Source organism: Sceloporus occidentalis, unplaced genomic scaffold, assembly GCF_023333645.1.
Source record: "Sceloporus occidentalis isolate IW3139 unplaced genomic scaffold, rSceOcc1.0.p SCAF_20, whole genome shotgun sequence".
Lineage (NCBI taxonomy): Eukaryota > Metazoa > Chordata > Lepidosauria > Squamata > Phrynosomatidae > Sceloporus > Sceloporus occidentalis.
In genome coordinates, this window is record NW_028317000.1 from 2,952,046 (window position 1) to 2,973,794 (window position 21,749).

Consider the following 21,749-nt stretch of genomic DNA (forward strand, 5'->3'; position numbering starts at 1 on the left):
GGCCTTCAGGTTTTTGAAAAACATTCAGTCAGAATCTGTCTTGATTGAATCTGAAGCAAAATCCAACCTGAAACAAAAATTTCACCCATCTGAGTCTGGAAAACCAATCTGCAAAGGGATCTTGTAGTACCTTTGGGACTAAAATGAAATAAAGACGTTGGCAGCATGAGTTGAGCCTCTTTCTTCAGATACATTTGGTACAGAGTCAGCTTTCTTCACTTCTCCAGCTTTCACAAGCATCTACAAATGGATTTTCTCATAAATAGTCAATGCATGGCAATGATTCCAGCCAGAAAGGAATCTCTACTGGATATGCCACACATTCTACGCCACAAGAGAGCGTCAGTGGCCAACATTGAGAAGAACTAGCCAATTCCTTCATAGAAAGATACACTGCCGTCTCTGCTCTGATGCATCCTAAACATCCGTCTTTACTGTACCAAATGCAATTTTAAGTCTGGGTAAACTTCGGATGTTAAAGCTAGAGCAGTTAACTTGTAGGGTAGTGTAACCGCTTTTCCACTTTTCCCACTTGATGCAACGTTCATTAAGGGCATATTCAGTGCTTTCCATTAAACATTGATATACAGGAAGGTTGGCGTTCAATTCCTATCAGGGTGCATCCCACCCAAAACAGCAGGAGGAGACGAAGCACCAACGGCCCATGCATAGGCATCATTGAAAGGTATGGCCTTTTTGGCCGTATGTCTTCCTTAGTAGGGGAGGAACTGGAGGAGTCCGTGGGGCCTTCCCTGAAAAGGCCCTGGAGTTGGATTTGCACCCACATCCTTAAGACAAAAGTGTCTGTGTGGCTTTTAAATCTCCAGCTGTCATTCAAATCCACCCTTTCTCCTTCTTTCCTCCTGTTTTCCAGCCTTTTCCCTCCGCAGGCTTTGTGACCCTGACAGTGGAGAGCTCTGGGCCAGTCACTTGGTTGCAACCCTATGGATGCAGTTTCCGCCCCATTAACTCCCCTCTAAAACTTTAACCCCTGGGCCCCCTCCCACCTTCCCCTGACAGTTTTCTCTCCTTCTTTCCTTTCTTCTCTTTCACACTCCCCAGCTCCTCCTTCTGCCTCTGCTTTCTCCAATTGTCCGGACCGCCGCTCTCCTCGGATAGGCCCATGGCGGGTGTCCATCACCACCCTCAACCGCCCCCTCCTTGGTAAAAAAATATAATCCTTTCATTCAATTGAACTTGGGCAAAGTTTTGTAAGAGGTGGAGAAGGGGGGGAAAGGGAAGAGGAGGCATAAAATCCATGGGGGAGACTCAGTCGCCTTCCAGAGCTGGGGGAACACTGGCCGTCAGATGGTGGGGACCGGGCTGGTCTTCTCCTCATGCCCTGAAGTTCGCACTTTGGACCTCAGAGCTTGGTGTCTGAGGAGGCCCACCAACCAGCGATCGAAGAAGACGTGGGAGAAAGTAGGGGAGAAGGCAAGGAACCAAGCTATTCTGGACCTGATTTGCACCTGTCAGCATCTACACCACCTGGTTTGCTCTTCAACCTTTCTCCAGGCTCAAGGTAAGAAGGGCCCAAGTGATGGAAAGGGAGAGGTGGAGGTGAGAGGTGAGCAGAAGGTGTATGTTTTGGGGTGCGTTCATAGCAGGTCTTCCCAGGATGGTCAACATGCGGGATGCAGGTCTTGATAATCCTGCAACAAGAGACTAAGGGAACATGATGGAGGATACACAAGGATGGAAGAAGGACCATCCACTAGAGATTGCAAAGGCTCTTGGCGGCGAATATAACTGACCTTACAAAACCCATTATCTCCCAACTGGCCTCAAAGTAAAACATTGAGCGAAAGGTAAATTTTAAACCTTCTTGCCTTCCGACCTTCTTCTTGACGCTCAGATCTGACTTCTCTCTGACCTTCTTCTAGATTTTCCCTCCAGCCTTCTTTCCTATCTTCCTTCTCTTCTGCTGTCCAAGCATACCCCTGTTTGTGTCTATTTCTCTGATATTATTATGATTTTCTTATATCCTGCCTTTCTCGCAGGGACTCAAATCTTCCTTCGCCAAGGGATTCCTTCCTTCCTTCCTTCCCCAGATCCTGCTCCACATTCACCCCAATGGAGGGTCCCTCCCTTGATCTGCATGTTTTTGGAAGCAGGACACAAGTCTATGTAGGATGGTTTGTAGGGAAAACCTTCAGGCTGGGAGTTGTTTTGTCTCTTCTCCAATGGATGGTTGCACCCAGTTGATCTGGAATTGGCCACCAGATGGAAAGAAAAGTGTTTCTCCTCTGGAATAGGGGTCCTAGAAATGTTACCCATTTGGACAACTAGAGTGGACGCATCTCAGTGTTTCAAACCCAATGCCAGGCTGTGCCTTGGTGGATACCCAATTGTTCCTTTGCTTGTGTGACTTGGCTTGCAGTGTCATCCATTGCTAGAAAGGTCCATCCATTTGAAGGGCAAAGAGGAGGTGGGTTTTACTTTGGAGCATTATTTCCATCCACTATTTCCAGTTTCCAGGTTGCACCTGATGCAAATTCTTCCTCAAAAGAGGTGAATGTTACCTTGGCTTCTCTACTGAAGAGGGACGCTTGTATTCCTTGATTTCATCCACCTCATTTCTTGGAAAAACATACTTTGTTTAGGTTCATGGATAGGTTAGCTCCTGAAACTACTGCCTTCATTTAAAGGTTTCCCATCTGCAAGGGGGGAAAAATAACGTGTCTGCCTCTATTTTTTTGGCCCACACATCATTTATTTTGAACGACAGCTTCCAGAATTGCTGGTTGTGGGGGATTATGGGAATTGTAGACCCCAAAGTTTCCCAGAATTTGTCTCCTAGGGGCTTACACATTCCTTTATGGGTTACAGAAACAGACCATAACTTGAGTGAAGAAAGCACCTGTTCTTCATGCACCTGATGTCTTTGGGCTTAAAATGGGAATTCTGGGCATCAGGTATTGTGAAAGCCTTGTTTAACCACCAGTCTCAGGTTAGCTTCTTTGAAAGACTAGATAGATAGATAGATAGATAGATAGATAGATAGATAGATAATTTCTCTGGCACATTCGCAAGTGATAGGTCACATCTCCAAACCACGACAGACAGGACTTGGTGTCCCTGGCAGGGGACATAAAAATGATACAGAAACATTACAGAAAACCCACTTATTAAAAATCAGGAGAAAAGGGAAGCGAAGGAAGAGGCACAGAGCCAAGCCACTTAAAGAACAAGATTAAAGACTTGGTTTTTAATTTTGCTCTTTAAGTGGAGAGAAGAGAAGAATTAAGATGGATCTGTGGAAGGAGGCCAGCTTAGCATTGCAGAACTCACCTGCAAACTTAACAACCATCCCTTGAGCAGCATGGTCTGTCTAGAGAGAGATAGCAACATAGCACTGAAAGGGCCATCTATTCTAAGCCCTGGCCTCTGAAGCCCCCTTGCCCCCTGCGAGGAAGGCCATTCGACCTCTTTTCCAAAAGCCTCCAGCGAAGAAGGAGAGTCCACTATCAACCTCTTGTTTAAAGAGCAGGTTTTGCTTTGACATCTTTATAAAGCATGCATAAATGTTCCTTTGGGGATCTGGCCCTGGACATGTTAAAAATAGCTGAAAAAGTGGGAAGGGTCCAAATAAACACAGCAATGATGATGATGATGATAACGATGATGATGATGATGATGATGATGATGATGATGATGATACTTTCCCACACCCCAATGATGTTTGTTTGAGTCTCTTTTGAGTGAATGGATTTTGCATCTCCCCAGCACTTTGGCCGGTTGGATGGGCCAAGCCAAGCACTCTCTGATCAATTAGCGAACATGAGTGGCGTTAATGAGGGGAGATGTGTTGGAGCCCTCCTTCCAAAAAGGCCTTGCGTGCTTCACCCTTTTTTGGGACGTTTTCAAGAAAGAAAACAAACCGAGACACCCAGCACTAAAAGGCTGGCCAAGGAACAGGCAACTTTTTCATTGGGGTGGGCCTGGGAATTTTGCTGCCTGAGACCAAGGCTTAGATCTCCTTCTCTTCTGGCCGGTGGTCTCTCGGAACCAATAAAGATATCACTGTTTGGTGGATTTGGGATGTTATAGGAATTTCCAGGAAACTCAGCACGGCTTTTACAAGAGGGACAGCATTCCCCCGCAGCATGTGCGAATTTCGTCTTTCTCTATCTCTTATAAGCTGTGAAGAAATCCCTTGCTGAGTTTATTCCTTCAAACACCCCAAAGGATGTATTGGGGCACAGTCTGAAGGATCGCATGCCCCTTTCTTTTTTAGTGTCTGACTGACTTGGGTGCAAAAGAGGACAGAGGGAAGCTGATGCACCATTGCAGAGTTGAAGTTGGGGGGGCAAATGTTTTATTGTTCCCTGTCCTTGTCCAAAGGGATGGGACCCTTGTCCCAAAGCCCAGAGTTATGCTACTAAACCTTTGCAGGGCATTGCTCTTGCTTTCCCAGCAATGCCTCCCAGGGAAAGTCCAAAAGTACAGGCAGCTGGGTTGATCTAAAACCCTTTCCTAGAAACATCTCTTTCTATCCGTTTGTCAGGAGCGCTTTAGCCGGAGATTGCCAAGGGCTGGACTAGTTGGTCCTTGTAGATCCTTCTGGATCTATGATTCATCGCCACCAGGACTGGGCCTTTTATAAAGCAAATAGCCCTGGTTTCCCACACATGCATTATGGCAGTAAGAGCTGTTTGACAGCGAAAGACGCTGCTGCTTCAGAGGCTGGTGGAGTCTCCTTCTTTGGAGGCTTTTAAACAGAGGCCAAAAGGCCATCCATTTGAGGTGCTTTGATGCTGTCTTCCTGTATGGCAGAATGGGATTGGAATGAATGGCCCTTGGGGTCCCCTCCAACTCCATGTTCCTATGGTTCTCACACAGCAGCATACTTTGGATTACAACTGAGAAAATTCATTTCCAGTTACTGTGGGGGCTGCATTCCAAGCGATAGCCATGCTAGTCTGGGAAATCAGTCTGCAGAAGGGATCTTGCAGCACTTTGGAGACTGACTGCAAGAAAGATGTTGGGAGTGTGAGCTTTCGTAGACTTGAGCCCATTCCCTCAGACGCATTTCCATTTAAACTCAGAGCAGATGACGTCCCGCTGATCCAAAAGTCATGGCGCTTCGGCCCTGAAGTCACAAGGCGAGCAATTTTGGGGAGCCTTGCGGGATTATTTTGCACCAGTTTTATTTCTTTCCTTTCACCTTTCATGTCCCTCTTTTGCATGGCTCACCTCTCCATGACACAGAAAGAGAGAAAAGAAGAAGAGAAGAGGAGGAGGAGGAGGAGAGGGGAAAGATGGGAAGGGGGAGATAGAGGGAGAGGAGGAGGCAGCCTCCCTTCAATGCATACTAATGAGGCCGGGGCTCTCAAAGCCCTTTTTGTGCGCCTAGAAGCTCCATTCAGCCTTTCTCCTACGGGGCAGACAATGGCACCACTGTCCTGGCCTCTTCTCCATACAAAACAGGCAAATGCTTTCACCTCGCATCTCTCTCTCTCTTTCTCTCTCTCACTCTCTCTCTCTCTCTCTTGGCCTCCCCCTCTTCTTCCACCTGCCCCGCTCTGGACAGATCCCTGGCCTGCAAGCTTCCAAAACGATGGGGCTGCAAGGTTGCAAGGCTGCAGAGGTTCAACATAGAAGGCCTTCCTCCTGAGTCCTGTCCAAAAATTTTCCACTTCGGCTGATTCCTAGCTTTGGTTTTCCATCCCTCCTTGCCTCCCCTCTCTCAGTTCTTAGGATGTGGCTCTGCTCAAAGGAGGAAAAATGAGCGCATTGCCTCCGTCCTCAAATAACAAAATGGTCCTCCAGTCTCCAAATGTCTAGCTTTGCAGAGAGTGAGATGTTGAACGAGATGGAGAGGAAGCAGCACCTTCCTCTTGGAGGCAGGAAGAGGCCAGGCTGCCAGGCTGCCAGCTGGCATCTCTTCCCGGCCTCTTCTGCTCTTTCTTCCTCTTCAGCTCCTGGGTTTGTTTGCAAATTCTTGGCTTGTCAACCCTGCTCACCTGGGGGGCAGAGGGAGCCCAACAAGGCGGCAAACTCCTCCGCTGTTTCTCTGCCACCCCATGGATCCAGGGAGCCTAAGCCAGAAGGGAAGATCGGCATACCCATCCACATTTCACAGATGAAAAGGGGAACGCATGTGGCCAAGTCACATCAGAATGAGGCCAAAGCCAAGAGAGGATCCGAACCCTGCTTTCCAGATTCCTTGCCCAACCCTCAGCCTTTAAACCATCCTGCCTTTTACCTCTACACTACTATCATACAACAACAACAACAACAACAACAACAACAACAACAACAACAAATAATAATAATAATAATAATAATAATAATAATAATAATACCAAAAATCTCAGTTAGTAAGACCTGGTAGACAGGAACCAGGGACAGGTGCATCACTAGGGGAGTATGGGGGGTTCAGACCGCACCGGGTGAAAGCCAGTGGGGTGGTCACTTGTCCTCCATCTTATCCCCTTGACCCCCCCCCCATGTCAACCAGGGTGTCTGCAAAAACGGGGAGTGTGGCCCACTTGCAGAGTACTGTCCTTCCCGCCCTATCCTCCTAAAAAGGAGGTCAGAGCAGACCAGTCTTTCGTCTGCCCACTTGTCCAGCTGTCCAGTCTTTTTGAGTCTGTTCAGGTGGACAAGTGAGGCAGAAGGAAGAAAGGGGGAACTAGGCTTTCTGCTGCTGCCATTGCTGACCCAGATCAAGTGACACCAACCCTAGTGGCACCACTGACCGATGATGATGATGAATGATGATGATGATGATGATGATAGTGGTGTTGATTCATAGAATCATAGAGTTGGAAGAGACCATAAGGGCCATCCAGTCCAACCCCATTCTGCCATGCAGGAAATCTAAATCAAAGCATCCCCATTGACAGATGGCCATCCAGCCTCCGCTTAAAGACCTCCAAGGAAGGAGACTCCACTACACTCCGAGGAAAGAGTTTGTTCCACTGTTGAACAGCCCTTACTGTCAGGAAGTTCCTCCTAATGTTGAGGTGACCTATTTAATGAGATACAGTACCAGAAATATTTTGTAATGCAGCAACTTGGAACCTGCTGTATTGTCCATGGCATCCCATTGATGCCTAGAAAGTTGGGGGGAACCTGAACCATCCATGTCCAAAACTCCAGGGAGTAACCAAAGCGGGGAGGGATGCTTATATCCACTTTGGAGGCACCAGCTTTCTGTGTCCAGAAAATCTTCATGACTGTCTATAATGCAGTGAAGGTGTGACTTTGTTGCAGGGCTGGGAAAGAGTTTTGGAGACTTATCTTTTCAAGGCAACAGAGTTCCAGAGGCATTGAAAGCAGCAGTCAAAATAAGGAATTCTAAGCTATAAGGAGAACATGCAAAACATGTCTCTACCATCCAATCCATTTTGAATTCGTGTAACGTGAAAGCTAGGAATACGTTTTTCGGTGTCACCTGCAGGGTCTGGGTCACCCTTGCTGGTTTTGTACGCCTTGACGTTCCTTTGCGGTGCCCTCTCTGCCCCGGCCTGGTCCCTTGATGTCCAAACACAAGATTTAACAAGCTGGTTCTTGTTCCAGCTTCCGCCCTTTTGCCCCGAAGGAAGGAACCAATTCAGCGAGTAATTTTAAAAAGTCTCCCAGGGTTATCGTTTAACCACATTTGCTAAAGGCGAAGCAAGCGGCGTGATCTTTCTGCAGCGCCAGAAACGTTCTGGGTAAACTGGGTGATGGGAGAGCAGCCTGCTTGCTTTCTTGGCTAGATTTAAGGCAGCTAAAGCCACTCACATCAAAGATGTCTTGGTGCACCAAGTACATAGATCTATGCATCAAGTACACATATCTGTGAGCAAACTACTGCAAGCTCTCCTAACTTGTCTTTCCTTCCTTATTTGTCCTTGGCTTGCTTTAGTTATTGCACACTGAGTTCAAGTGCCCAAGTAGTTTGCATGCATTTAGCACAGTTCAAGATGGAGAGGAGAGGAAGAGACAGAATCCAGCACTTCCCAGTTGGTTGAAGCAAAAGCAAACTCTCTTAGATTGTCTGTTCTTCCTCAAGCATCGTGTTTGCCATCTTGGCCATGCTCTGAGGTTGCTTTGCCCTTTGTCTCCTGGTTTTCATGTGTGAAATGCTGGAAGATGTGGGATTTGGGATCTGTTTTGAATAAGATAGTATCTGAACTTTGCATTATGGTCCTCGAAGCAGAAAGAGCAAAGAGAAAACAGGGCTTGAGGCGAGGACTTCTTCCAGTTATTTGGCAGATCACAATGCCTTCTTTTTCTGCGGTGTTGTGGCTGGGCAACATTTAAACTCTGTGTTTGGAGGCAGCCACAGCCAAGTTCTCAACAGGGAAAGACATGGAAGGAGGAAATGGTTATAGCTTGCATTCCTCTTGCAGAGCAGGCAGTAAAAACTTTTATGTTCTTTGACCACTGTTGCTGCCGCTGCCGCAATTAATGCAAGTCGAAGCAAAAGAAGTTAATGTTTAATGCCTGCAAAAAGTTATCAGCTCCAGAGGGGGCTTTGTTTTGCACAGCTTTGGGTATATTTGGGTCTGAGTAAGCAAAGCATTCCCCTAGGTTAGGGATGATACATATTACTACAAGTCCCAGGACTGCAAAAATTGAAGTTGCAGTGGTATAGCTGCTCAGTGTGATCTGATGGCCTGACAGAAAGGGCATATGAATATTCAGAAGACATTGTTTTAGCAGTTTGTCCCCTCTCCTTTGCTATTTCATAGAATCATGTCTTGGGAAAAGTTCCTTTTAGAATCATAAAATCTTGCGGTTGGAAGGGACCCAAGGGCCATATAGTCCAACCCTGTTCTCTCATGCAGAAAGACACAACGAAAGAAAAGCCGAGAGAGGCCCATCCAACCTCTGCTTAAAGACCTCCGAAGATGGAGAGTCCACCATCCTTTGAGGCAAGCCATATTCCTTTTGGGAAGTGTTCCAACCATCCAGCGTTAGCAATGGGTAAAGTGGTTGGACTGGTTTTGGAGAGGTGCAATCGTCCATCTCCGAGAAACGGCTTTCTTCCTAGAGTTGATAAAAACCCTCTCTTGGGAAGGCTGGATTTCGTGGGAAATTTATCCTCAACAAAACCCAGTCTTTTCACTTTATCAGGACAGATTAACCTTGACCGTACCAAAAAGAAATCAATGTGTTTTTTGCGTGTGTTGCTGTAGTGCTCTTTCTTCTTTCTGTGGGGGAAGAGAACCAGAGGGACTTTCCAGTTAGATTTCAGCTGTCCATTTCAAAACCAGAAGGAAGGCTAAAGGGTCAAGCAAGATTGCCTGGACCAGGGTCAAGTGAAGGACATGGGACTTGGCTGCATCATCAAGACAGCCCTTTCAGAGCGGTCCTTTGAGCTCAGCACCAAATCAGATGAAACCGGCGTACAAAAAGACAAGGTCACTGTGGAGTTGTTGAGTCTTTTCTACAACAGACCACAAAAGCACTTTTAACTGCCATGGTCCTATCACTTTGGGGAATCCTAGGACTTGGACTTTCCCATAACACAGCAGTTATCTGCATCACGTCAGTGTCCAATGCAGGTAGAACAACTACTTGGCCATCTGTATCCAGAGGGATTCGGCATCCATAGATTTAACCATCCACAGTTTGAAAATATTCACACACAAGCATTTCCAAAAAGTAAACCTCGATTGGACCATTTTAGGTAAGGGATGCCATTTTACTTGGTCACTGTATATCATGGGACTTGACCATCCACAGATTTCGGGGTCCTGGAACCAAACCCCAGCAGATGCAGACATTTTCCTTCTGGCTCAAAATTTCTAGCATTACACTAATTCAAAAGTCAGCTGAATCTTTAGAAATAGAGTTTAGGCAAGAAAAAGGGATAAGCAAAGGAACCCCTGGATTCTGCAGGATCTCCAGATAAGTTTCATTCCTCCTCCTCCTCCTCCTCCTCTTCCTCCTCCCTTCTTTTCTACACTCCCGTCCTATAGCAAAAAAAAATAAGGTTGCAGCCTTTCCCCATTGTATCTCCCTCTTTCTTGCAGCATCCAAAATTGTACTTTTTAAAAAATAAAACCACCTTTCTCCTCCTCCTCTCCATCCCTTGGAGTGTCTTCAGGTGAGAAAACTGATCCCTCTTTCCACAATGCTACCTTTGTCCGCCACTTTGAGGTTCTTACTACACATCTTCCTTCGGTTCCTGGCCTCCCTCCCAGTCATGTATCCAAAGATTGCATCTGGGTTTCACCAGCGCTTCACTCGGAGGCTGATGAAGCATAGCAAGTCTTTCAAGTTTCCTTAGTTCTGAAAACAGGATGAGGAATGGGTTATTGGAGAAGGGATACATTTGGGGTGATGGGATAGAATTGCAATATAGGCAGGAACCATCAAGAGCCATTAAGGAATGCATAGACAAAGCACTCCCAAAAGATGCCCAACCGACTTCCACTTAAAGACCTCCAAAGAAGGAGGACCCACCACCCTTTGGAGAAGTCTCCAAAACCTCTTACAGTCAAGAAGATCTTCCTAATGTTTAGGTAGAAGATCTTGTAACTTGTAATAAACTGGTCCTTCTTAAAGGTGTCATATGATACCTTCCACAAGGTGGGAAAACAAACTTTATACATCTTCCATCGTGTATTTAAGTATGGCCATATCCTATGACCTCTCAAATCTTCTCTTCTCCAAGCAAAGCATGGCCACCTCCTCAGTGGTTCTTCATAGGCTTTGGTTTTTAGTTCTTCTACATTCTGGTCATCGTTCTACAGACTTGGAAGGGAGATAACAGCAGTCGGATTAATAGGATCATAGTCAGAAGGGTCTCCAAGGGCCACCTAGCGCAACCTTCTTCTAATCTTGTGGAGGAATGCACAACTACATCACTTTTGAGAGGTGACCGTCCAATCTCTGTTTAAAGGCCTCCAAATTCAGAGAGTCCGCCACCCTTTGAGGAAGTCCATTCTTCTCTCCCAATAGCTCTTATGGTCAGGAAGTTCTACCCAATGACCAGGTAGAATCTCTTTTCTTGTAATTTGAACCCACTGATTTGTGTTCTGGGAAGATATTACAAGTTCATTTCAGTTTATTTTAGGACTCCATCTCCCATGCTGTCTGGGAGATGCTGAGACCTGTGCTTCAAGAAATAACGTTGCTGCATTTTGGAACATTTTGAACTGGGAAGCCGCAAGCTCAATGTTTTCCTGCTCTTGGCTTGCTTACTAGGTGACCTTAGGCATGTCTCATCCCCTCTTCCTCTCTGCATTGATGCATCCGGCAGCATTGCTCAGCTGTGAGAGAACGGCACTCTCCCCATGCTCAGAGGTACCCACTACCTTGACAATGAAACTTTACTATCTCTTTCATAGTAAGCCAAGGTTGCAAGACCCTCTTCATCCCATCCTCAATGCCCAACAGGCAATACATGAGACCATCTTGTCTCTCTGGGTCAGAAAGTAAGCTCCACGGAGGCAGAGACCTGCAATGCTTCGGTGTCCTCTTAGCAGCAAATCAATGCCATTTGCTACTGAACATTTCGTGCTTCTCCAGGGCAGGGGTGCTGAGTGCAAGATACGACCCCCTCTCTCTTTTTTTGGCAGGGTGGGGGTAACTCTAGACTCCTCAACATTTGCTTGGAGGCAGTCCCAGGCATGGGTTGACATGGAACAAGAGCTGCTGCCCGTTGGCTGCCAAGGCAGATGGTCAACTCAGATTTCGGATAAGTGGCAGAGATGGGCCTGGATCCGCTGCCAGAACCTTGGCATCGCCTTTCTCCCCATTAAGGATTGGCTTAAACTCAAAACTTATTGAAAGAGGTACTGGCCACTATAATAATAATAATAATAATAATAATAATAATAATAATAATAATAATAATAATATGGCACTGGAGACTAAACCCTTGCAGTCTAAACAAGGTGTCAATAATGTTCTGCCTTGGGAGAGGTTCCTTTGAGAACCATGGCATCATCGAATCTGAGAGTTGGAGGTACATCTAGTCCAACCTCTTAATGTCATCCAGGAATAACAACCAGAAAAATGCCCACTGAACCACTGTTTAAAGGCCTGCAAAGACAGAGACTCTACCGTCTTCCTAAGGTTTAGGTGGAATCTCCTTTCTTTCAGTTTGAAAACTCTAGAAACCTTCAGCTCACAACTCAAATGCCTACACTTTTCCTCTTCTGTGGCTGTGGCCACACTGAGGGAACACAACGAGGACATTGCCATCCCAAATAAATATTCTGTTCATCCCACCATGAAATTTCCCCTAATTTCTAGCATCGCAGTGACTTAAGACTTTGGCTGAGCACTTAGAAACAGAGTTTAGTTCTCCAGAGAAAAGAGGCAGGCAAAACAACCCAGGGAATGCAGAGCGACATGCCTTGGTTCCAACTGTCTCGATTTGGGAGAGAAAAGTCCTGGTTAATATTGATATTTAACCTACATTGTTCTTGGATATCCTACATTTTACGGTGCCTTGTCTTCCTTTGTGGTTAGGATACTTGATCACCCTGCAGATGCAATAAATCAAAGTGTGACAATTTTTCAATGTCTCCTCTCTGTGATGCTAGAAATTTGGTGAGAGGAGAATTTCATTTGGGGGGATGCAACGTTTTTCCTTTGGGGGACAATGCCCTTACTCCCTCTTTTTTTTGGGGGGGGGACTGACCAGATCAATTGGGCTCCCATGGAGATAAAAAAAGGCCCATCTCCTTGGAGGCTGGGTTACCTCAGATGCCGCTGGCCGGGATGAAAGGATGGCCAGTCTCCAAGGAGGCCAAGCAGAGGAAGGAGGAAGCCATTGTGTAGGTCTTTGCATCTGGGAGCTGGACAGGGTCCCAAAATTCCCCTTGGGGACCCTTTGAGTGCTTTTTGGAAAGGTTTCCGAGGGGAGACCTGGAATGAAAAGCAAGGCTCTTTTTTCTCCAAGGCAAGGCTTAACCATAGTGAATTGCAGCCATTTTCTATGAAGGCCTCAGAAAACCCCAGCGTGGGGCAGAGCAGAGCGGCCGCCAAGTCTGACAAAAGGAGCTCAAGGAAGCAAATAAATAGACACTTTTTAAAAACAGCTCTGCAACCTTCCTTTTGTTGGGGACCTCTCCTTCAGTTTGAGTGAAAGGCAATTTATTCTTGCTTAATCCTTGACCCTGGAGATGTTAGCAAGTGCCAAGGTCCGCAAGAGGAGACCCTCCATGCCAGTCGGAGTCCAAACCTGGGCAAGGGATGTTGGGCACTGGTGAGGTGGACAGCACTGGACCGATGGACCCAGAGGAGGCTGGAAGGGATGCCCCCAAATGCATTTCCTGTCTCCCCCTCCCTCCATTTTTGGCCAGAAACAAAGTGCCACGTGGAGCAGGCCGGGTGCCACGGAAGTGCCCCCCCTCCACCATCAAAACACTTTGCTTCAATGAGATGTTTCCAAACATTGCTTGCATGGGATGAAAAGGGCCATTCTTGTGGGTGAGGATGGTGGCGGTGGTGGCTGTTTTCTCTTTGCAGGGAACAAGGTTAAAAGGGGGGCAGAGAATGGGCATCAGTGACTCACTCAGAAACACACACACACACACAGGCATTTTGTCCTTTTCCCTCTCTGCCTCCTTTTACCTTCCCATTGATTGATTTAGCTCCATGCACAGAAGGAGGAGAAAGAATTAGCAAGATGCCCGTCAAGGGAGCCCACACAGCAGGGCTCTGGGTGCGAGAGAGGCAGCACGGGCGGGTTCATCCCTAGCCTTGCTCCTGACATCTGTTGGCAAGGGGACAAGAGCCATTGTTCGTGTTCCTGCCTTCACTCACCCCTTAGGAACCTCTCAGGAAGAGGAAGGAAGGAAGACCAAAGAAGGAAAGGATAGGAAAGGAAAAAGTGGGAAGGAAGGAAAGAAGTGAGGAAGGAAGGTCATCCAACAGTTCAGAATCCAGTCCACTGGTCCAGTGACACAAGTCGACCAAGAAAGCTTATGCTAGAATTTCTTTCACACGGTTAATTTCAAAAGTGCTACAAGATCCCTCTGCATCCTGAAATTCCAAACTGTGTCTTTTAATATTTCCTAGTGCTTTGTCATTTCATATACTTCTGAACTGCCTTACTGCAAGAGCTGTTTGACCATGGAACGGACTCTCCCTTCTTCAGAGGTCTTTAAACAGAGGCTGGTTGGGCATTTCTCAGGACTGCTTTAGCCATGTATTTCTTCACTGAAGAAAAGGGTTGGACTAGGTTGCCCTTGGGGATCCCTTCCAGTTCTATGAGTGGTAATTCCAAAGAAGGCACAACCATGCCCAAGTCTTAGTGGTCCAATATTGCATTTTAGTGGGGTCTTGCCCCCCACTTTCCCTACTCTTGGGCAATGGTCAAGCCCCATCATTCCCCCCATATCTCATGGTCCATGCACTCAGAGAAATCTTGGGATGATGACTATAAAGAAAATAAACAGTTTCCAAGAGGGTGTTACCATGCCAAGAGGGCCGAATGTCTTTGCAGATCAGAAGAGTCAAAACCCAGCGATCTGACTGGTTTTGACAAGGGAAGTCGGAGATGTTCTGTTTAAGCGCACAAGAGAATTGCTTTTGACCACGTCAGGTAAAAAAGTTCCATTGGCCTCAGCATCCCCTCTTGTCTTGCAAAGACAGGCCACCAGACTAGACAAAAGCTGGCAAGGAGAAGCAGAAGAAGAGAATGAAATCCTGGGTCGACCTTGCCCTCGTGATCCTCTCCCAAGATGACAACATGGATGTTTGGGAAAGGGATGTTTTTGGCCCATAGTCCAATTTTTGGACTATAGTTCCCAGAAATAGGTGGGAAACGGTACAGTGGGTGACACTGAGGGAATGGAGTTTGCTGGGAAAGAGCTTGGTTGGCTAGAACATGGAATGGTGCTCCATATTGGGACCTTGGGTCACAAATGTCATGCTGAGAGGTTTGATGTTAATTCTAAATCTTGCATCCTCCTACATGCACCTCTATTAAAAAAATATTCGTACAGAGACCCAGTGGTGGTTTGAGCATTAGACTACAACTTTGGAGACCAGTGTTTGATTCCCTCATTCAGCCATGGAAACCCATTGGGTGACTTTGGGCCAGTCACTCTCTCTCAGCCCCAGAAAACTTAGGGTCACCATAAGTTGGAAATTACTTGAAGGCATGCAACCACAAAGAGTGCAGGGCACTTATGGCCAGAGACTTTGTAGCTATATCCATAGGTCTTGAGTGCTTCCAGACAGAAAGTTCCTAACATTCATAAATCTTTGTTCTTCCTCTGGTATTTTTGCACTCAGGAGATTGAAGGCCCCAAAGATTCCCCTAAAAAAATCCCTTTGGCCCAGTGTGGGTTTCAACCATGCCTTGCTGGGCATTGCCCTATTTGTGGTTGTGTGCCTCCAAGCCATTTATGATGACCCCCAATGGTTTGATCCTGCCAGTGGCAGTTCAGGTGGATCCACTGCAGGGAGATCAGGAAAGGCTCCCGCCTGGACTAAAATCCCAGAATCTCCTAACCAGCATGCATCCTGGAAGCTGTATTAAAACAAAGCCAACAACCCATCCTAAGGTCTGTGCTACAGTTTTCATAAGATCGAATCCAATGGGACAGCCACTTCTTCTAGAAAACAGAGATAATTCCACCTTGTGTTTGCCTTATACAAGCTAACTACAGGAGGACTAGACCTTTGCTGGCAACAGAGGATGTTTTGTAAGCCTTGGCAATGCCAGGCAGAGGCTGCTTTCATTTTATCCGGTCTTATGGGGACCTCTGCTGGAGGCTGGGAAAGAAATGGGAGGCTGGCACCTTCTTCAAAGGTTTCCATTGCAATTTGGGCCCAGGACCCCCATGGATACTAAGTCCCATTGAATACAATGGAGTAGTAAAATGGCATCCCTATATAAAATGGCAAAATTAAGGTTGGCTTTTTGGAATGCTTTCATACTGTGGATGGTTGAATCTGTGGATATGGAGGGATGATTGCATTACATTTAAAAATATACATCTTTCTCTCTCTGAGTATAGCTGCACTGTAGAAATAATAATACACTTTAAGTGCTATAGTATCCTGGGATTTGTGGTTTTACAAGGTCTTTCGGCTTCTCTGTCCAAGAGTGCTGGTGCCTCTCCAAACTATGCATCCCAGGATTCTGCAGGATGGAGCCATGGGTATTATAGTGGTGTTGAAACTGAAGGTCCTGGAAAATCCCTTTAAAGATGGGTGTGAAATCTGGAACGGATCCCTAGCCCAATGATGCGGGATCCACCATGATGGTTTCCTAATGTGTCAATGTGATGTTCCTTGCCATCTCCACCTAATTCTTGGTCCTCTTTTCCCTCTCTCGGTCAGATGACTTCGGCCACCAAGGTGTACTACAGCCAAACGACGCAGACTGACAGCCGGCCCCTCATTGGCTCTGCCCTGCGGAAGAGGCGGGTAATGACCAAGGATGGACGGAGCAACGTCAGGATGGAGCACATCGCCGACAAGCGGTTCCTCTACCTGAAGGACCTGTGGACCACCTTCATCGACATGCAGTGGCGCTACAAACTTCTCCTCTTCTCGGCCTCCTTCGCTGGGACCTGGTTCATCTTTGGGGTCATCTGGTACCTGGTGGCCGTCCTGCATGGGGACCTGCTGGAGTTTGACCCTCCAGCCAACCATACACCATGCGTCATGCAGGTCCACACTCTCACGGGGGCCTTCCTCTTCTCCCTGGAGTCCCAGACCACCATCGGCTACGGCTTCCGCTACATCAGCGAGGAGTGCCCCTTGGCCATCGTCCTGCTCATCAGCCAGCTGGTCCTCACCACCATCACGGAGATCTTCATCACAGGCACCTTCCTGGCCAAGATCGCCCGGCCCAAGAAGAGGGCCGAGACCATCAAGTTCAGCCAAAACGCTGTGGTGGCCCAGCACGATGGGAAGACCTGCTTGATGATCCGGGTGGCCAACATGCGCAAGAGCCTGCTCATCGGCTGCCAAGTGACAGGCAAACTCCTCCAGACCTACCTCACCAAAGAAGGTGAGAACGTCCGGCTGAACCAGGTCAATGTGGACTTCCAGGTGGACACCTCTTCCGACAGCCCTTTCCTCATCCTGCCCCTGACCTTCTACCACGTGGTCAACGAACACAGCCCCTTCCGGGACCTGGCCTTGCGCACAGGAGAAGGGGACTTCGAGCTGGTGGTCATCCTCAGTGGCACCGTGGAGTCCACCAGTGCCACATGCCAAGTCCGGACCTCCTACCTCCCCGAGGAGATCCTCTGGGGCTACGAGTTCACCCCCGTCATCTCTGTCTCCGCCAGTGGGAAGTACGTGGCCGATTTCAGCCTCTTTGAGCAGGTGGTCAAAGTCTCCCCTCCTTGCTGTCTCCACGAAACCGTCCGGTTTGGCGACCCTGAGAAACTGAAACTCGAGGAGTCCTTCCGAGAGAAAGCGGAGAGAGAAGGGACGGTGCTGAGTGTCCGGATCAGCAATGTTTGATCCCTCAGAGGACTTGCAAGGCCAACGTCACTTGAGCGTTACGTACATCAAATACCTTTGCTAGTTCCCAGATTTCCTTTGGACCTTTCCCTTGTTGCGTTCTTTCCACCCCGAGAATGGCTCAAAAGAAAAAACCAGACTGAGCAATCTGTTAATCTCTGTAGGATCCTGTTCAAGGGAATGCGGTCTTCTTGACTTTCCCTCCTGACAAAGCAGCTCTCAGTCCACTCCAGAATTAAAACTTCTCCCAACTGCTGGAAGCATATTTTAAACGATGCTCATTTTTAAATACACAGAACTCTGGGGCCCATTGTTTGGGAAAGCACAAGCTCCTCTGATTCCTGAAAGGCAGCTGAATACACACCAGCAAGACTTCCTCTGAGCAGGGCAGAAGGACCTATGCATCTGCTGCACAATGTTTTGGAGGTTTGGTTGTTCCTTGCTTTGCAGACTTTACTATGAAGCTTGGCCCTTCATTTTGGACTGAAAATTATTGATGTCTACAAGATAAACTGAAGCACAACAGGGGAAGAAACATGCCACCGATGCAGCTAGAGCGGAGGCCATGCTTCACAACACCAGACCCTCTGGATGGCCATATTTAAACCTGTTCAGGTTCAAATTCAAGTGTGGTTGTGAGTGGATGCATCTAATAAAGTTGGAAAGGAGATCCAGAGCAGATAAGAGCTGGCAAAAGTCATGTTCAGCGAAAGCATTCTGCTTGACTTCCCTCCCATTAGACCGAGCCTATAATTTATCTTTCCCTTTCATAAACAGACACTTTACAACAGCAAAAGGCTTTCAATGCAGCCAGTACTTTATATTAATCCAGAGGTATGATTAAAAAAAGTACATCCATGGCTCAAGTGTGACCTCTTGACTTGGAAATTTGGTGGTTTCTCCTGTGAAGCCCTTCCGAAAAACCTGACTTTCCTTGCAAAGCTCAGACACAACTGCACTTGTCTTGGCCACTCTTCTCATCATCTTTCTTTTGGAAGCTAAAAAGCCCCTTGAACTCACAGAATCTGCAGAGGATGGCTTCCCCAGCAGGAGAAGTAAATGGTGCACGGATTGAAATAGTAAAATAACATGCAGGCAGAGTCTGAAATGGATGTCCTCTTGGGATGCCCAGATATTTATGCAACAGGTGAACCTCTGACCACAACAGACCTGCTGGACTTGCTATTAGTACTGTAAATTATCGACATCGGAGATGCTGAACTTGAGAAGCCGAGGGGATGGGATAGAAACACGACCCTACATCTGGAAGGACATGGTCCCATCTTTCTCCCCTCCCTAGGTTTCGCACATATTTTCCAATTGCTGCCATTTTGAGCTTGCAAAAGACTTCCAAATAAGGAGGACAGCAGTGTTTTTCTCTGGCAGAAAACAAGAGAAGTCGCTTTTCATGGAACGGTGAAGACGGAACCGAAGAGGAAAAAGATGAAAGCCACCCGCGCTGCATCCTTGTAAAGCTAACATTATTTGCACTCTGGCTTTTAACATTAATCCACCAGAACTCAAGCCAAGCTTATTTTTAAAACGAATAAAACCTAGGCCAAATGGTTTTGGGAAATGTAGAAGAATCCGACAATGAACACAGGGACGGGTTCGGTGGATTTGGGAGGCAAGGTCAATCATAAGTCTGGGAACCTGGGAACGGAGACCCGGTCTTGAAGAATGTGTCAAACATTAGGAACGAGAGGTTGCTTTTTAAAAACTTCTGATATTCTCTTATCCATGCACATATATGCAATTACGTGGCTTATTGGTGGCCAAGGAGGAGAAGGGAAATCCCAGTCTCAATCCAGACCGCACAGTTATAGCCGCTTGATCCCAGTTTAGCTGCCATGGCTCCTTCCTACAGCATCTTGGGACCTGTAGTTTTGTAAGGTACTTGGGATTCTCTTTTGGAGGGCTGTATGTTCAGGGGAGTCCAATGCAAAATGCTAAGTACCTTCTGAAATTGCAAACCACGGCCTCATACCCTCCAGCGTTTCATAGATGGAAACCTGGCAATGTGCGGCCAAGCAACCTCAGAGTGTCACAAAAGTTATGAAGGAGGAAAAAACAACAAGGAAAGACTCTGTCCCTTTCTTCTCCTTTCCCCTTTCTGTCTGATTTCATTGAATGCAAACTCTTTTTGCACTCTGAACTCTGTTTTCAGCAGGAGTTCTCCTAAAAAGGAGAGAGAAACTGGAACTTTTTAAAATCAACTGAGAAAGTGGGGTGGCCGATGATTAAATTGGGGCTGTTTCTGCCAAATTGGGATAGTTGGAAGGAATGCAAGATGGACCCATGGCAGCTAAAGTGGGATAATCATGGCGTGACTGTGCAGTGTGGACACACCTTAAGAGAAGGGGCTGGATGTTGGTGGTTAATGGCAGAGACCTGTGACTATTCTTTTCTCTTTCTAAGAGGTCTCTCCCAAGCTGGCCCTTCTTGGACGACCCAAAATAATTGCATCGGCTTAATGGCTAGATAGATAGTCATGTGCGTTGATGGGGTTTAGGCTTTGGGGTGATCACTGGCTCAGTTTAAGAGCCATTTAGTACAGGGCTTTTGTGTTATGAAGATGGAGAAGGAAGGAAGGAGTAACTTCCTCATCTAGCTTTTGAGAGAAAGAAAGTATCTATTAAAATATATAAACCTATTTATATAAATGAGATATATATTGCTATTTGTACAGAAAGAAAGAGGGGGGAAAAGACGTAACAGAGCTACTTTGCACTTTGCAGCAACCAGCGGATGGACGGATGCAAAACAATGCTACTGAAGCCAAAAAAAGAAAGAAAGGGAACCACTTCCCTTCCTTGCAAAATTTTAACATTTCTAGGGAGGGGAATAATAATAAAAAGAGAGAATCTTGTCCCATGTTCAGAAACACTTCACCGGTATTTTTGCAACAGAAGGGGAAAACTTGTTATTACTGTTGTTGTTATTATTATTATTATTTGGAATTGCGACTAACAAATAGGAATACTTAGGATGATGGAAATGGCTCTTGGGCTTCGAATGGAGAGTTTATTCTCTCCCACGGAACCCCAAGTTAAACTTAAGTTTCGTAACAATTACTAGCAACTCAAATTCTTTTCCTTACAAGTGCCATGATGAACAATGTCTTCCCCTCTGTCCTTTTGGAGAGCGCAAGGCAACTGGAGCGGAGCATATAGGGTTTGAATGCAGTTTGCAGCAACGGAAGTAAGATGAGGGCAAAAGAGGAAGGAGGAGGAGAGGGAAAACACTTTAAATAAAAGTAGCCCCAAAAGTGGGACAGCGGAGGATTAAGTTGTGTGTTTTAACAAAGCATTTAATATAAGAATCTCAGCCCATAAGTTTAGAAAGGGTGGGACTGATAGCTGGCAACTCAAGTCATCGAAGTGGAGAATTTCTCAAGCTGTAGGGATGGCTTCCACCTCCGCTTTCGCCGCCGACCGGATAAAGTCCTTGGCCCTGAATGGACATCCCTGAAAGAAAGGCCCATCAAACCGAACAGATGGAAAAGAGTGTTTATTTTGTGCCTTATAAAGATGTACTGTACTTTCATAAATATGAAAGGTTTTTTTTTATCCACTGGAGAAGACTTTGCACTAAAAACAAAACATGATTTTATTGGGGGTGGGTCTGAAAGGGAGTCGTGTCTTTTCTTCTGTTTAGAACAAAGTCACTAAATAAAAAGAATGATCAGATTTTATTATGTCTTTGCAATATCGCTTCACTCAATATGGATAGGTAATACAGTGAATCCAAGGCAAGTGTGTGTTCGATACCGTTATCAATACTTATCATTGCAGCCACGTTACTATTCCTCTTGCAACAACGAGTGGCATATTTTGCACTCTAAAACACTTGTGTGATCAGCCGAAGCCACACAAGCACAACCAGAGACACTTTTTTAATTGAAAGAAAAGGAGAATGATGCCTTTAGGGATGCAACCCCCGGCATATATTCCCAGGAGAAAAGGGCAGAAAAAAATATATTATGCAGCACAGTTTAAAAACAGACCAGAAAGCAATTTCCGGTCGGGATGTTATTTAGTGCTGTGAGAATAATAGAGAAAAAGCTAATAAGACAACTGTGAAATTGCTACGCAGGGAGGGAAGAGCACGGAAACAACAGACAAAGCGCAAAGCTGTAAGGAAACTGATGTATTACAACGGCCGGGACGTTAACGGGGCTTTATTAGGATATACCCTCTTTGCAACGCCTTAAATCAAGGGCAGTGTTTGCCATGAAGGGGCATTGCCAGGTTCATAAATAAGGAACAGATTATAGTACGTCTTCTAGGCCGGACTGAGGATTATTACCATCGGTGGGGAAAAAGGGGGGAATAAATAAAAGAAGGAGAAGAAGAAAAAGA

General features: G+C 46.4%; 2 protein-coding genes across 3 annotated transcripts in view; one reads left to right on the plus strand and one right to left on the minus strand.

Moving 5' to 3' along the window:
* The window catches only part of LOC149301736 (G protein-activated inward rectifier potassium channel 3-like), a 38,881-nt gene that overhangs the window by 12,860 nt on the left and 4,272 nt on the right, over positions 1–21,749 (minus strand). The window lies entirely within an intron of this gene.
* LOC149301737 (ATP-sensitive inward rectifier potassium channel 10) lies at positions 1,084–21,082 on the plus strand. The gene is made up of 2 exons (XM_089483083.1): positions 1,084–1,522; positions 16,252–21,082. Exon 2 carries the CDS (start codon positions 16,252–16,254, stop codon positions 17,386–17,388), a length of 1,137 nt encoding a protein of 378 aa, XP_089339209.1. The 5' UTR covers positions 1,084–1,522; the 3' UTR covers positions 17,389–21,082.